General features: G+C 41.0%; 1 protein-coding gene across 1 annotated transcript; it reads right to left on the bottom strand.

Moving 5' to 3' along the window:
* Window positions 1–711: 711 nt before the first annotated feature.
* Window positions 712–15958, bottom strand: arhgef33 (Rho guanine nucleotide exchange factor (GEF) 33). Its single transcript, XM_069144020.1, has 17 exons — window positions 15815–15958; window positions 12910–12953; window positions 10169–10333; window positions 9131–9252; window positions 8774–8925; window positions 8544–8660; window positions 7903–8029; window positions 6890–7022; window positions 5658–5765; window positions 5265–5357; window positions 4497–4645; window positions 4275–4364; window positions 3817–3995; window positions 2609–3069; window positions 2296–2520; window positions 1962–2104; window positions 712–1708 (listed from the first exon to the last, which is right to left on the bottom strand). Exons 1-17 carry the CDS (start codon window positions 15864–15866, stop codon window positions 1579–1581), a joined length of 2490 nt encoding a protein of 829 aa, XP_069000121.1. The 5' UTR covers window positions 15867–15958; the 3' UTR covers window positions 712–1578.
* Window positions 15959–16390: the final 432 nt, after the last annotated feature.

Below are 16390 nucleotides of genomic sequence, written 5' to 3'. Positions count from 1 at the left end.
ACCCAATAATATTTCATGGGAGGTCCAGTTGCAGAGCTGCAGTTTCACACCTCCGTCTAGGACAGTTTTTATTCATTTTTCTGTGTTCAAGGCTTTAATATTTTATGATTTAAACATCTCATCTGTCATAGGGACCAACAATATCCAGCCTTTTAGCATCTCTCCCCCCCTCCACCTCCCCTTTAAAATGAAGCTGTACTCACAGCTGCCTTAGTTGTGAGCAGTTTAAAGAGATTTTTCTTGAGATTGTGTAATTTGAGGGATGAGGAGATTAAAGTGTTCAGGATTTTACACAAAAAATAAAAAGCTAAAATTGAAGACAGTTGTGCGTTACACAATTTTTACGTTTTTATTTTTTTATTTTTTTATTTTTTTTTATTCCCCTTAATTATTTTATGACCCTTTAAATTAATCTATGGATTTTTTTTTCCGGGCCCTGGACAATTGATTGTTATTATATATGTATATTAATTTATTACGGGCTGAATTGTGCATGTTTTAATGTTCCATTTTTTATCTTTATTTGAATTTAATTAACAAATTCTTCCCCCCAAAAAAAGCACCAAACAGCTGCCTCGTCATTGTAAATTAAACTCAGTTTACTCTCTTCTCACATCCAAAATGTAAGAGTCTCGTATTTTACAGACTCTTGAAAATCAACCAGCTGAGCCACAAAACAAATACACAGTGTGAACCTTTTATTGATGATTGTCAAATTCATCTCTTAACAAAACAATTCAGTGCATATATAATTGTCACAAACATTTCATGTTTTGTATTTGAATCAAAATGCTTGAAAACATACAGAAATTATAGCTTTATATTCGTTCTCCTGAGTACAATGCAGCAAAAATATTTCCAGTTATTGCTTAAGAAAGGAAGCAGGCTGACTGACAGCTGAAGTGGAGGGAATCTCATAAAAACCAGAGGCTCCATGTTAAGTCGGCAGAGATTTAAACGAAGGGGTGCAAACAAGCAAACGAAAAGGAAAAGAAATATATTAGTTGTCAGGGCTATTCACAGCAAAGGGATGAGTGTGCCCTCTTGTGATCAAGGTTTTAATCATATATTTACATTGCAAAATTAAAAATTGCAAAAAAGGTTTAACTGTCTTCACAGTTGGTCTAAGTTGATTAAAAACAATTTTACTCGATAGGCTTTGTCATTTTGTCGCAGCCCATCAATCTTCATTTACCCAAGTCTGACAAAATAACATTGAATTTGTGCAAAAATTCAACCATCCAACCTGGTATCGTATCAAGGCGTGTAAAACACCCGTCTGGACAATCAGTGCTGTTTTTTTTTGTTGTTGTTGTTGTTTTTAAATGGCATAGACCATGTGAAGTGCTTTTCCCTCAAGGTGAAGGTCAGAAGCAGGATTTTCTCTTTCAAACAACAGAAAAAAAAATGACGTATTTTTCGTTTTATACACGTTTATTCGTGAAATGTTTGCAGTTTCAAATGTAAAAGAAAAAAAGGCTCTCGTGGCATTTAGTAGTATGTATTAATGTATAGATAGACATGCATGTATTACGCTGCTCACTTGATCAGTCTGTGACGGTGTTTGTAAAGTGGTGTTCATACAGCCGTGCCGCGGTTTATGTCCAGATTTACAAGTTTAGGATTCTTTCCCGGTGTCTCGTGTTCACAGCTGTTTTGACTTTCTGATGATTTGTTACCTCCTTTCTCCTTTTTCTCATCACCGGTCCTGTTAGAAAGAGAGCAGATGTGAATGTGATGCTTCTGTGTCAGAGTGGCTGCATTTTATTATGTATTTCTACAACAAAAAAAAACGTTCCGTAAACTCGGCTACTGAAAGATGCTGTTTTTAAAGGCTTTCATGACATTTCAGAGATACTAATCTCTCAGTCCTGCCCTCTTTCTTGCTCCCTTTTTAATCAAAGCTTTTTCAGGTGTAAAGCATCCATGTGCATATTTCCACGTTACATTATCATTCGTACTTCTTCTTGAAGAGTTTCTTGAAGGAGTTCCTGAAGCCTCCTTTGTCCTTGCGACTCCTCTCACTGAAGGGAGTGTGGTGGTTGTTCTCCTCTGCTCCGCTTCTCCACTTTGACTCGTCTCCCCATGACTGGAGTCCAGAGTCCTGATGGGTTAAAACACAATAATTCATTCACTTCAGTTAATGAGAAAATACATTTTAAATGTTGCCTGTTTCCTGATAGTGAGGTTCAGTGCTTTTGTAGCCTTCTAATGTCTAATTGAAAAGATTCTGAATCTCGGACGATCTGGCTAAAAGTGACATATTATTTTGTTCCCATCGTTGCTGAAACCCACAATGCTGAGCAGCCCGTGGAGATCTGGACTCTGCTTGTCGATATCCACTCGGTTCCCCAGCGGGGTCTGGACCTTACGGGACGGGGTGGAGGACCCTCGGCTGCCCTTACTGCCCTGGCGCTCCAGCTTGGCGTGGCTGCCCAGTCCCACCCGTTGGAGGTGGTCTGACAGAGGCCCACTGTCCAGACAACTCACTGTGTTGTCCATCTGCAGGCCGTTCAGTGACTGGAAAGCGGAGAAGACATACGTGTTTTGGGATTTTACAACGATTCGAGACTATGTTCTCTCTACATCGGCTGACGAACAGACTCACCTTGCTCTTACGCTGGCTGGCCTGAAGGGGACGATGCTGATTTCGACGCATCATTACCGCTTCATCTGGAGACACGCAGCCCCTGCCGGGCAGTTTGCTGTAACCGTCCCTGGAGGTTCCACCGCTGCCAAAGACGTCACGGGTCGTCGACACGTTCGCTGCCATCGCGTGATGTGATGCTGCGGGGGCCTTGGGGCACCTCACGAAGGCGATGTCGATGGAGGAATCCGAGGACGCGGACGAGCAGCGGTCGAACATTGACACGTCGTGAAGGGAGCCTCCATCCTCTTCATAGAGGCTCTCCATCCCTCGGGGTTCTGGAGGAAGGAGGAACTCTCCCAGGGCGTCGGCCAGAGCGGAGCCCGGCTGAACCTGGCGGAACTCGGCCGGTCTGGAGGACAGATGGTGTTGGCACGGCATGGACCTCTCGGACGTCCCGCTCTCCGGGATGCTGCCAAGACCTTGAGAGCCAAAGGATGTTTAATTGGTTGACTGAGGGGGCATTTGTCCCAAAGGTTTGCATGTCTGGTTCTGACAAATCCCCACATGTGGCACAAAGTGACATCATGACAAGACAACCAAAATAATTGCAAATAAATAAAGGGTGCTAAGGTACCGAGTGTACCCGGTCCTGTTGACGCAAGACACTAAGGCTTGTTCCCTGGACTTAAAGGTCAGATCTAAATATATTCTATCCGTGTCCTACTTCTTCTTCAAGCTTCAAAGACAGACCTTCCTCTACCAGCGTGGACAATGATCAAACGTGTGTTGGTGAGCCGTCACCCGAGCATTTCTTTGAGCAAGAGACGTCAATCAATCGAGTTCTACGTGTTCAGTACACTTCAAAGTTGATTTAATTAAATGTCTGAACACGTCCAAAGGGGTCCCACTGGAGTGATGGGAGAAAAGGTGCCACTGGTCAAAACAACGTAACATTCAAGCTGTCTCGTACTTGCTTGAAGTATGCGAAGCATGAAAACAGAGAGTTTGCTTCCAGAAACTTCTCAAACCGCTGCGTGAAGTGCTGGTCGGGTTTGTCGGTGTCAGAGACTTTGAAAAACTGGTTCCATGCGCTGTTCTGCAATCTGACGACCTCTTAATTTGAAGCGTACGTATTCCCGTTGATGCGCAGATTATGAACGATCAAAGAGAGAAACCCACAGACAGATCATCTATTCTAATAATCAGCAGCTTCCGTGACCGCAGACCTGTTGGCTTGTGGTTCCGCGAGTCCACATCGGGGCTGAAGAACGGGAGCTGGGGGGGCCAGTCGGTGTCACAACAATGAGCCTCTGGGTTCTGGTCCCGGTCCCAGTCCTGGAAACGGTGAGACTGGATCTGCTCCAGGAGACACTGCTTCCTGCGCTTCACCTGGTTAGCATGCTCCCTGCGGTGAAAAGATACCACATATATTGTGGAGACCAAAACCGAGCTTGAAAGTAAATATTGACATCGGTCATCCAAACAATTTGAGGAAGCACTAATCTATGAACACGTGTGTCAGTTTGTGTGTTTTTCTGCCCGCAAGAGGCCAAAAAAGATCAATGCAGCTTTTAAAGGACTTGTTTTTCTACCTGAAAAATCAAAACGAAAGAATAAAGGCTATTTTGAGAGGCCAGTAAACTGGGGGAGTGCAAAAGTTGCCGGTTGACTGCAGCATACTCACAGCATTGCGCTGCTGCAGGGGTACGGTGAGCCAATGTTGTTGGCTTGGATCCCGCTCTCCACCGTCTTTAACAGCTGTTTCATGGTAGACCTGCAGGCGGTGCACAGCACAGTGAGCGCACAGCTGCTTCACACAGCCTCCGACTTTGAGAATATGTCTCGTTTAATCTCCTAAACACGAGTTGCAATGTTGTTTATTTCTGTGCGGGACGGTCGTACTGACCTCTTCATCTCCTGGCGGTTGAGCAGCAGCAGCTCCTGGTTGTGCTGGAGGAGGTGGTGGTACTGCGTCGTGAAGGACCTGAACTGCTGGATGCTCACCAGCAGCAGATAGTAGTCTGGGTGCTCTGCATCCGTCTGCCTGAGAAGTCCCTACACACACATACGGATGCAAAATATACATATTCATTACAGGAAAGAGCCGTTTTTAATCTTCAGTCATCACTGAGATGTTAAGTGACTTTTTTTTTCTGGTTCAGGTTATTAAATGGGTTTGTTTTTTCTTTCAGTGTGATCTCAGTTAAATGTTTGTATTATTCTTTCGTTAAAAGAATAGTAATTTGTAAAATAACCACTTTCCTGCAGAGAGTTTGATGAGAATATACCTCCCTCACATATGTCTGTTAAATAAGAAGCAACAGCCAGCAGATGTTGAGTGGAAGCAGGAAAATGTGACAAGACTACCAGCACTTCTAAAGATCACACATTAACACATTATGTGTCTTGTTTGTTTAATTCATAAGAATGTTGTTGTTTTTTTTAATTTTTTTTTTTACTAATGATATGAATAAAGTATAACACATTAATAAAGGAAGATTACAGACAAATTCTGAAAAAATAAAGAAAAAAAAGCCAAAACCTAGTTTTATTGAAGTATTTCTGTCTATGATATTTGCTAATATCGTGAAATTTGAGCTCATATTGAAATTCTGTATGACATTTAAAAAAATGTTCCCCCTAAATATGAACATAGAACAGTGTTGGTTCTAACCTGCAGCAGCAGCAGGTACTCGGGGATCCTCTGCACCGGCTGAAGGAGCAGAGTGTGGAGGGAGGGTTTGGATTCATCACCCGTGATGTCACTCTGACAGCAGCACCACGCAGCCAATCAGAGCACAAGCCAGCACAGGTGGACCAATCAGGGCAGAGGGAGAAAAATATAAGGTTTGAAACCTTTTGGAAGTTAACAATCACTCAGGATTTCTGAATATTTCAAATTCATCAAAGTTGATATCACAAGGATGGCGGGGGTGTTCTCTGATATTAAGCAACGTTTTAACAAATTTGAAATACTAGACTTTAGTTTAAAAAAATAAATTATGCTTCATGTCCTGCTTTATCCTTTCATGTCATAGCCTGTCTCGTTCTATCATTTTTATGTTACCTCTACGAATGCAGAGGACTTCATGGAGCTGGAGGCGAGCATGGTGACGACTGACAGACAGTCTGGAAGCTCCTTCAGGTAGGAAACATAAAGGTCCAGGAAATCACTCTGAAAGAAGACAGAGACACTGTCAGTGTTCAGGTCCCATTCAGACACATTTCCCACTTCCTCTTGTCCTTCACTGTTCGATTAGTTTGGTTAGATAAAAACAAGCTCCACCTTCTTTGAGTTCTCCCGAGGAGAGACTTCTTTATATCAATATAATAATCAGGGCAAGCTCTGTTTCATTTTTAATTTAAAAACACACACAAAACCAAATAAATAATTCCCACAAAACAATTGATCAAGTAAAAAACTTCCAAAAAAAAGCCAAATTACAGAAAAAGGCAGATTTTTCATTACAATCACAGAAAAGAAAGATGACGAAACAGTAAAGATTAAAACCTGGATTATCTTTGATTTAGAGCTTTCTTTTCGTTCTTTCATTATTTTAATTTCTTTGCTGCTGTTTTCCTTCCTCGAACCATCAGTATGTCGAGTCCCATAATGCACTGCGAACCTACCTTTAAGTTAAATAGCTAAGTGTTCTTACCAATTACAGCATTTCCTCCTACTCACTCAGAGCCAGTTAGCCACACATTGGCTCTAATAGAATAGACTCATTAACCTCAGTGTTTTTCTGCCTGCTTTTGGTTTTCAGCTGAGTTTCTGCTGCAGCACGCTCCTTTAAAGCTTTAAAGATTTAAAGCTTACTACACATTACTGGATTTTTAGTAATATTCTGGCCCATTCAGGATATTACAAAATATTAAGTAAAGGATTTTTATAGCTTGAAATCCACTCGTGTTTTTATTTTTATTTTTTTACTGTCGGGGAAAAATAAATTCTTACTTTTATATAACAGAAAAAAAATAAAGTAATGCCAAGTGTACTCACAGGCTGTGAAGGGTTGCAAAAAATTATTCTATTGTGTTTTTCCAAAGCAGGATAAAAAACAGCTGAAAATACTAAGAGGGCTGGAATGATTACTTTATATGTAAACAGAGAAGTCTCAACCTGATCACGAAGTGTTTTTCATGTAAGACTGGTCGGTTTTAAAGACCAAATGAACACATTACTGTAAAAAAGGAGGGAAAGCATCTTCGAGGGGACAGTTAGTGAGGACTAAGACATAAAATCCCCCCCCCGTAGTTCTTATACATTTTGTCTACGCAGTCTCATTCTGTGTTTACCTCGTTGCTGGTGAGCCTCATGAATACATCTCCCATGATGCCTTGCCACTGGCACTTGAGCACCCGTTCCTGGAGAGTGTGGAGGAGCTCGAGGTGCTGCTGGATCAGAAACCTCAGAGAGCTGGGAAAAGGACTAAAGACGAGACACAGAAGAGTGATTAATTATAAAGAATATTAATGATCACGTATGAAGGATTAAAATGATAAAAGACGAATGAAAGGATTTTAATGCACTTGTTTTTGAAGGCATTTTGTTTTTTCACAATTCATATTTCTTTTGTACTATCATGATTTTTTTGTAATATTGCACTTACAAAAATGCAATTATTTACCATTATTTATAGTCTCATCATTGTATGACTTCTTGCCTTGCTGGAGCAAAAAAAAAAAACAACCTCCAGAAGTAGTTCATACACAGAAGTAGCTGCAAACATCCTTCGTGTTTGCACTTTCATGTAACATAATAAACATTTAGACAATTAGTGTGTCATCTTGTCTGACAGACATCAGACAAATGCAATCACTGACAAACACCATTTGACCCAGTTCAGCAGTCGCAGCGTTTCATTGGGGCTCACGGTCATTGGGAACACGTGTGCTGAAGCTGAGCGGTGATTTCATTAACAAAGCTGGAGTCTTTTTTTTTTTCTCTTTTTTTTTAAAGAGTGTCCTCTGTGTCTCACTGGTGTTTATGAGCTGCTTTTTATTTGATTTATTTATTTCCTGTCCTCCTCTCACTGTAAGATCTCTAATTCGATCAGTAGCCACTGCTGGAACATGCTGGGGTGTGATTCAGAGACATCTGGGTCGCTCTTCTCTCCACAGGTTGTGTGTTGACTTTAAATGTATATATTGTTACAGTACGACTTTTCTACAAATAACAAGTTTAAATGTCTCCTCCTTGTTGATTAAGGGTTCATTTCAGAGACGTCTCTTTCACTTCTTGGTGTCCATGTAAGTGTTTTGACATCGTCAGTCTGAACTCTGGTGTCTTTGTGCGTTGGCAGGTTCACCGTTTTTCCTTCGAAGTGAGAGCTTCTGATCCGTTGAAGGAGATGTTGGCCTTCAGTAGCAGAGACAGGTGGGACACGTAAACTCTCTCTGACTCCAGCAGCTCCAGTGCGGCTCCCTGCCTCTTATCTGCTCACACACAAAACACAATATATGTCAAGTATGCACACAATTTATACCCAAAGGCTACTGGACTAAAATGTGAGATAGCCACGCTTCGGGCTGTCTAGGCGTGAAAGTTACACGTTTTGTCACAGACTGCCATGCGGGACTTTGAGGTTCAAATTCAGCAGGTGACAATGTTTCTCTTGAGTTGTTTTTTGTTTCCATGTTGTTGTTTTTTCAAACCCCAACCATGTTTTTTGTCACAAAGCTCAACCATGTGCTTATTTAGTAACCCCAACTTTGTGGTTTTGCTAAAAGTTGAATTTTCCTTTAAATCACATGGCTCAAACATGCAGTAGGTTTTTATTTCCATCCACTACAGGAAAACGTGTAACTTTCACGCCAATACAGCCCAAAGCGTGGCTATGTCCCGTTTTGCTGTCGTGGGCAGGCGTGTCTATTTCACGCTTTGCCGTGATACCAGGTTGAATGACCGGTAGTTAGCGGTTAGATGGCGTGTAACACGTGCGTTTCTTACTGTTTTCAGCCTGACTGTTGACTGACTCTTCTCCGCTGTTGGTCGTCTCTCCCCACACGGGAGACTTGGGTGGACAACCTCTGTGCAGCTGCTGAGCCTCCTGCTCAGAGGTGGAGGCTGCAGCACACAAACACTAGTGTAAGTAAACGTCCCCTGCAGGTCTGTCGTTTGTGCACCAACACTTTGAGCTCAGTGGGTGGAAGTGAATGTGACGCACACAGCAGACTCACTCTGTGTCGACGTGGTGCTCCTCTGTGGCGACCCGCTGTGTGGCAGACTGGAGAAAAAGTGCTGAAGGACACTGAGTTCTGATTGGCTGGTGGGCATACAGATGTGCTCATCCGCCGGTGCCGTCAGCACGTCGGCCCTGGAGCCCTTCCTGCTGTAGGGCCAATCGGCACAGTCGAAGCAGAAGTAATAGATAAAAACAACTTTTTTGCCAAGTTACACAACACAGTTGAACTTTTTGTGGCACTGCCAATACGTGTTTAATCAAAAGCAGCACTGTTCTCTTACAAACTATTTTGTAGAGGTCAGAGGGAAGACCTGTGTACACCTGTGTCCTCATTCGGTATGTGTCCGCCTACCTGTGAGGAATGGAGATGATATCTTTGTTGTTTTCTGACTGCAGCAGTTCTATCCTCTTCTGCATCTCCCTCTGTCTGCTGGACACGTCCTTAATGTGGAACAATGTCACATTCAGCTCCTCCTGGAAGCATATTTTCACCAAAGAAGGGCATTAGTTTAGATTACTGTAAATTGGTATGATTGACAGGCTGCTGTATTTCACACTGTGAGGCACCAGGGTCAGATTTAGAAGGGAAATTTGACGGTTTGTCTCAGGCCACACATCAAAATGAGGGAGTTTTTCTTCCAGAGCAACTACCGATGAAACTTTTACAGTTTCCTATGCTGTCAGATGGTGAAAACATGTGATGTATATTGTGCCAGTAAAAGTACAGGTGCAACGGTTTAGCAAGAAATGACTAAACTTCGAAATTGTTTTCCTCTCACGTAGGCTGTAACAGTTGTGTGCACAATTCCTGGTCTATCAGTCATATCAAAAACAACCAGAACACATATATGTTTATCACACAGCATGTGTGTTTGTTGCAACCTCACATTCATATTTCAAACATATATATCATAATAGATATACCATATACCTAAAATACCAAATGTAACAGTAAAACAAACTCATACGGGCACGTTGTTACGAGTAAATCAGTTGTTTGTAGATTGACAAAGTTGGTGTGTGTGTGTGTGTGTGTGTTTTTGTATGTGTAGCTACATGATACAGATCTTAACAACATGGATCAGAAGATGTACATGCCAGTCAGTATTTCATGTACCGTTGAAAAGCAGCGTGCGGCTCTGAAAGTGTTGCCTTCCTGTCTAATAGATTAAATTAGTTTACAGTCTCAACAGCGTTCAAGTCAGATGTTCTAAATTATGTTACAGAGGCCTCTCCAGCTCACCAAAAATAAACTGTGTGCATGCGTGTGTGTGTGTGTGTGTGCGTGTGCGTGTGTGTGTGTGTGTGTGTGTGTGTGTGTGTGTGTGTGTGTGCGTGCGTGCGTGTGTGTGTGTGTGTGTGTGTTTTCGCTGCCTTGCGTCTCCGGCACCTTGAAAGTGTTGAGCGAGTTCTTGAGGCTCATTATCTTATCATCCACGTCAGTCTGATGGGCCTGCAGCTTCTCCTCCAGGCCCTGGTCCCTCTGGCGCAGCTCGCACAGCTCCATCAGAGCGGCCTGGAGCCCGCTGCGCAGCTCAGCCACCAGGCCCTGCAGCTGATCACAAAGAGCACTTTATAAAGTCTGTCTTTAGGAGGTAGTCAAGTGAAAAGAGTAGAAATAGACAAACAATTCAAAGAAAAATAAAACTGAAAAGAAGCTTAGTATTCATATTCCAGTGATTCTTCTTCTTTTGACTGAATTTAATTCTTTACTTTTCATGAAGTTTTCTTAGTTCTTGGACTGTTTTATTTCCAAACTCTTTTGGTTTGGTAGCAAATCATGACTTGTAAGGTTTTGTTGGTTCTTATTTTTAATGTTTTATTGTTGGTCCTTATTTGTAATTTTTAGGGCCATAAACTTTTATTACTTATTTTAAGATCATTTAATCCCTGCATGAGTCCTTTCAGATTTTATTTACTTCTTAACTTCTTTGTTTTTTAAGTGTTCTGCTCAGTGATTTTGTTTTTGGTTCCTGCTCTTAGGTGTTGAGTCAAAGTTTTTCACAGCCAATTCTTCCTCATTTAGATTTTCCTAGACTTTGCTTGTGCAGTATTTCAGTTCCAGTTTAGGACATTTCCTCTCGACCAACCCGTCTCTCTCTCTCACCTTTTCCCTTATAATATTCTAAAAGCAGTGGATTCTTTACCCGCCTTCCTTCTTCTCTGCAGTTCCCCTCTTAGTTTTCTCATGTATAGCTGATTGAATTCATTTAGTGGGGATAACTGAATCAGCTCATGGGAACATTACATGGGTTGAGCAGCTCTCTCTCGCCCTATCTTTCCATCTCTCTCTCGCTCTCTCTCTCTCTCTCTGTTGCTTTTGCTCTCAGTCATGTGAAAGACATCAGACAGGGGTCTCAATAGAGCATCTGTCCTGTTTGCCCTCTGCTCTTCCTCCTTTCCACCCTTTTATCAGACTATTGAACAGGCGGTTACAACATACAACACATATGTCCTAAATGTTATGTGAGCTGAAGGAGGCCTTCTAAACTTACTACATTCAGTTGACCAACCATTATCAATGAAATTTCTATTCAGTCATCTGATAACAGTCAGATCAGATGTGCTTTCTGATAGTTGACAGTGCCGATGTGTGTCTGCTCTCCTGGAGGCTGCAGATCTAAAGAGTCACAACAGCTTGCCTCATAATCTCATTATTTACTTTTATCTGATGCCAGTTTGGTAAATGTTGTGCTTAGTTCCTTTAAAACGGTGACTAATAGTGTCATTCAATGCTAAAATATTTATGTAAGTTCAAGAGAACATCATGAGGTGATAAGTGAACTTTAGTGGCCTTAGTGGGACCAGCAACTCAATTTCAATGTAAAATATTTTGCGTTAGGGAGCTGTGATTTAGTGTCGCCTAAAACTCCAAGCTAAAATGTTCTCTTCTTATCTAAATTAAGTTAAGTGAATTCTGAACTATAAACACAATTGAAGGAGGATTTATCATGAGACGCTCGTGCAAACGTCTTAACTAATGATTATCTGTTCACTGTTTGTCTCATACTGCCAGATCTGATCTGCTGTGTTCTGCCGGGAGTAAATATGTGCCAGTGATCGAATGTCATGAGACATCACACGAATTTAAACAAAGAGAGCTGAAACTTCACACTTCACAGCACAATGATTCGAAGAGCTTGGAAAACTCTGCCATGTTGCTCCCGAGCAGAGTGAGCGCAATTTGAGACGCTTGTAAAATCTTTGGGATCGATATCTCAACATCGGTACATCCCGAGTCAGAGTTTTAAAAATGTAGCGCTACAGCTGATATAATTTTGTCTTTTGATTTGGGTCGTTTCTCTGCAGGATTTTCTATTAGATAACTTTCTCATTCTCAGCTGGGTTGGAAGAAATTTGGTCCCATCTGCCTCATTGAATTTTAATTTGAAAATCTGAAAACATCAGAGGCGGTGAGACAGTGAGTCTACAGATTAAAGCTGTTGATGCTGAACTGACATGTGACATCTTGGAAAAATAAGCTGCTCCTCTATCCAGGAATGTCAAAAGAGAATTCACATGGTTAGATCGACCTTTGATCTTTCTGTGACCTATGTCTGGATTGTTTGCTTGAGATACTGACAACATCAAATCTAATATGGTCAGAGAGTGTGCCCACGAAAGAGGGTTCAGTAAAAGCAGCTGACAGACAAACTTTTACAATGTACAGCTTGTTGTCCTCGTGGAAACATTTGAACCTCTGCTGCTCATCAATGGAGGGAAAGTTTGATTGACAGGAGAAAATCTGACCCAATTAACCATAGTTAATTTATTTAATTGGTGACTTCGCTAACAGCAATGTCTCAGTTGGTTGATGGTTATTGACTAGTTCTCCCACTATGAGGTGTAAGCCAAATTAAAACTGCAAGCAGTGATATGCGGGCCCTCACACGCTGCACGTCGGATATCCAGCGGGTTGGGGCCGCCGGCTCCCCGACATGCAGCACGCCAAGGTCTGCATATTCCCGCTTGGTGGTGTACCAACTTTCAGGATTTTTTTAATATGATAAAGCTGCCAAAAATGTCATTGTTTACGGAGAATCATAATAATTGCTTGAATAAGAATAAGGCTTTCGCACCTCCGGTGATCGGGCACTAATTAATATTGAAAATCAGGAGGTTCTTGAGTACCTGAGCGATCTCCAGATTAGCTTCTTCCACATTTTCTTCCGTGTCTATATGAATGAAAGAAAACAAACAAATAGAAAAAAGGTTAGTTAATCCCATATATGATTACTTTATTTATTCATAAGCAGTTATGAAAAAGACATGAAAGGATGGCAGCTCTTACCTCAAATATTTACCTTTATTAGCATTTTGATGTGCTGATGCAACCTAAAAGTGTTCGAACAATGAACCTTTTTGTTGTCACAAGGAAACCTTATTTACTGAATTCCATTCATCTGTTTATTCTCTTATTTTCTGAAATATTATTTCAGAATCCAAAAATTATGAAGTCCAGGTTAGACAGGTTTGACAGACGACCATATTTAGAGAATCTATATTTGCTACATGTAGCATCATTTACGAGCAGTATTTCTATCAGGTAAACTGTGATACTTAAACATAAATACCAGAAGTACAAGTGAACGCAGGAGAGATGTTTGAAGAATGAACCTCAGTCCAGTAGCATCGCTAATTCTTCCAAAAACTAAAATGACAGATGATTTTCTGATTAACAACAAACTCTGAAAGCTTTTGGTGTATTTAGAAAAACAGTTTGAAAAAAAAAAAAAAAAAAACGCTTCAGGTCTTAAAAAAATTCCAACACATTTCCACCCAAAATCCAACCTGTTGACTCGCATCAAAATGGTGTGATTGGTGGTAATGCTCTTCTTTGTCTGAAGTAAATGTGTTCTTAACAAACTGTAAATGACTTTAAACCCGCAGTATCATTCATGGTTTAGATTCTTATCAAAGCAGAATAATACTGTTCATGGACTGTGACGGAGGGTGTTGTTCCTGCGTGGGATGCGTTACAGCAGAAAACATTAGCAGCCGGGCTCATGACAAATATTTTGTGAAACAGACGACAAAGTCAGCACTATTTCCATTTAAGTGAGCTTCAGCGGTCATGTGAAAGTGCTGCACATGAGTCACTTACCGGAAGAGAGATCTGTCCAATGACACGCTACAACAGGCATCGTTTATATGTCCTGTTATGCCATGTCATGTCCTTCTGTGTAAATCTTTTTGTAATTTGTGGTAACTGTAACGCAGTTCACAGTAAAGCGAGCAGCTGCAGGAAGTTTCTCCTGATGGCATAACAAGCTCATTTCTGCAGATTTTTAGATGCTGGAGTTTTGAGGGACTGTTGTTCATGTTTAAAAGAAATGATTTGACTCTAAGAGAAAAGTGCAGCCTAAGCAAAAAGTCACATTTACGATGGATTTTGTCTCCTAAATGTGGTGTGTTTAGAGGACAGTGAGCTGACTGTATAAAAGCACAATGCTGCTGTTTGCTGTGGAAACGTCACAGGTCGAGGCCCGCTGTCAAAACTGCTGAGGGTCATCTGAAATACGTACTTAACATATATTATCATGCATAATCGACAAGTCCCCGCAGGCAAAATATACCATGTAACACTTCTTGATTGTGTAAGAGCCAAAGAAGGAATATACAGTGTCCAACAACGGAGTCATTCTGTCAAATTTCCTCTTGAAACTCGGGTTTTGTGCTTTGGGCTTCAGCTGAAAGTTGACGTCAACGTGTCACTTCAAACTTCTGTCCCAGAGTGACCTCAAACTTCCAGGAAAAAAACTGGGAAATCATTTTCATTGACTAACCAAAGGTGTGTAATTCCCTGATTGAAGCAGTTATAGGAAGACACATGATGTTCCTCGCAGTCCCTATTGTGTTGTAACATGTTGGACACTCCGTATGTCTAATCCAGTAAACATAACGTGTTCAGGGGCTCATTTTCTTTAAGCCAGACACTTTTTTTGTGTGCATATTTTGCTCTTTTTAAACATACTTTTTATGGCTTTTTTTTCTGGAGCATTAGGGTTCAAAGTTAGGTCACAGCTAGACGGATGTCGGCTGTTAAGTAACAAGTAATGGCTTTTTTCGCGGCAGCCATTTTGACCTGTGACGACAGAAAACAAACATGGGTAATTGATGACAATAAAATCAACCACATCCAATTTAGGTGAAGCACTTCCAGGGTCACGGTAATGTGAATACTTCCTCACTGTTGTGGCTTCCTCAGAATCATTGACAAAATGACGAGTTAATAGGTCTGCCTTGGAAAATTAGTGCTGACAGACAGTTTTCAACTGTAAAATGGCATGCTCAATACCTATGTCTAAAATTAAAACAATAAAGTGAGAGATCCTTAACAATGTTATATGTGAAGAAAATATCAGCTGATATATTGTTACTGGATTTTTGCAACACTCAAATATTAGGAGCTCCAATATTAAATTTCAGCTGGACTCCATTATTTCTACTCTAAAGCTTAATTTTTTTAAAAAAGTGAAGAGATTGGTTTTTATGCTCTTTGCTGATGCAGAAGTCACGATGAAATGCCAAGCCAAGCTCTTAAGCTGCTACACAAAGTTTTGTTACAGTCCATGTCCATGTAAATGATTTCAGCTGTTTCAAATTCAAAGAAAGAAGTGACCTGAGAGCTTTACAAGATAAACATACTGTAGGATCGTGTCTGAAATGGTATGAATTCCATTGTTATCTGCAAACATTCAAGTGACAAAAAATTGGAACATTTTATCAATGAGTTATATGCTTTCAAATAAGACCACTATGCGTTTGCATTTATGTGACAAAGACTGAAGTTTTCTTTTGAGAAAAATATTACATCTTTTCTCCCCCTATTCTGTCAGAATTCATCACTGTAAACTCTAAAGAGGTCATCTTGTTATGAGCATTTTTCTTGTACTTGTATTTTAAACACTAGGCAATAATTAGTTTATTGTAGTCATAATAAACTAATTAATTGATGATTCGCATAACAGCTGCAGAACTTTAGCCTGAGAGCATCACTTCAAAAGTTATAGGTCGTGTAATTTGACCATTTTACCTTCTGTCAGGCCCTCCGTCCTGTCCTCCGTTTCTGCTTGGCCATTCTCCATGTTAAGGTAGTCCGGTTCAGTCTGTGGTTCGCAGCTGTCCGGTTCTGAAGTCCTCGTCCAGCTCAAAAACAACTTCAGTCCGCCTTTCTACCTTGCTCTCCTCCTCTGAACAACCCTATCATCTGCTGTGATCACTCACTTTCTTCCTTCCAAAGCATGTGAGTCCTATGATTTCCCATTTGTACAAAAAGGCCCTTGTCTTCAGAAAGTAGAAGGACAGAGGGTAAAGATCAGGAGGAGAGAGAGAGAGAGACATTTGTTCATTATACAGTCACATACTGTGGCGAACTCATTAGATTTGAGGAGGCGTAACCGGTTGTTAATGAGAAAGGTTTACAAAGCTGTGCTGATCATGAAAAACCTGATATGGAAAAGCCAGTTATTACAGTGGGTAGGTGGTGAGACGAGCTTGATTGCAGGGTATGACCCAGCCGGTTCCAGTTAAGTGTCCATCAAAGTCCGTTTGTAGTTGCAATGTCAGGATGCATTTCAAAGCACGTGTTCGTGGATGTGTGTGTCCGTCA

This window comes from Embiotoca jacksoni, unplaced genomic scaffold, assembly GCF_022577435.1.
Source record: "Embiotoca jacksoni isolate LCO1_2020_lvr unplaced genomic scaffold, fEmbJac1.0.p SCAF_12, whole genome shotgun sequence".
Lineage (NCBI taxonomy): Eukaryota > Metazoa > Chordata > Actinopteri > Embiotocidae > Embiotoca > Embiotoca jacksoni.
Note: the sequence above shows the minus strand (reverse complement) of the source record. Positions and strands in the feature narration are given on the sequence as shown.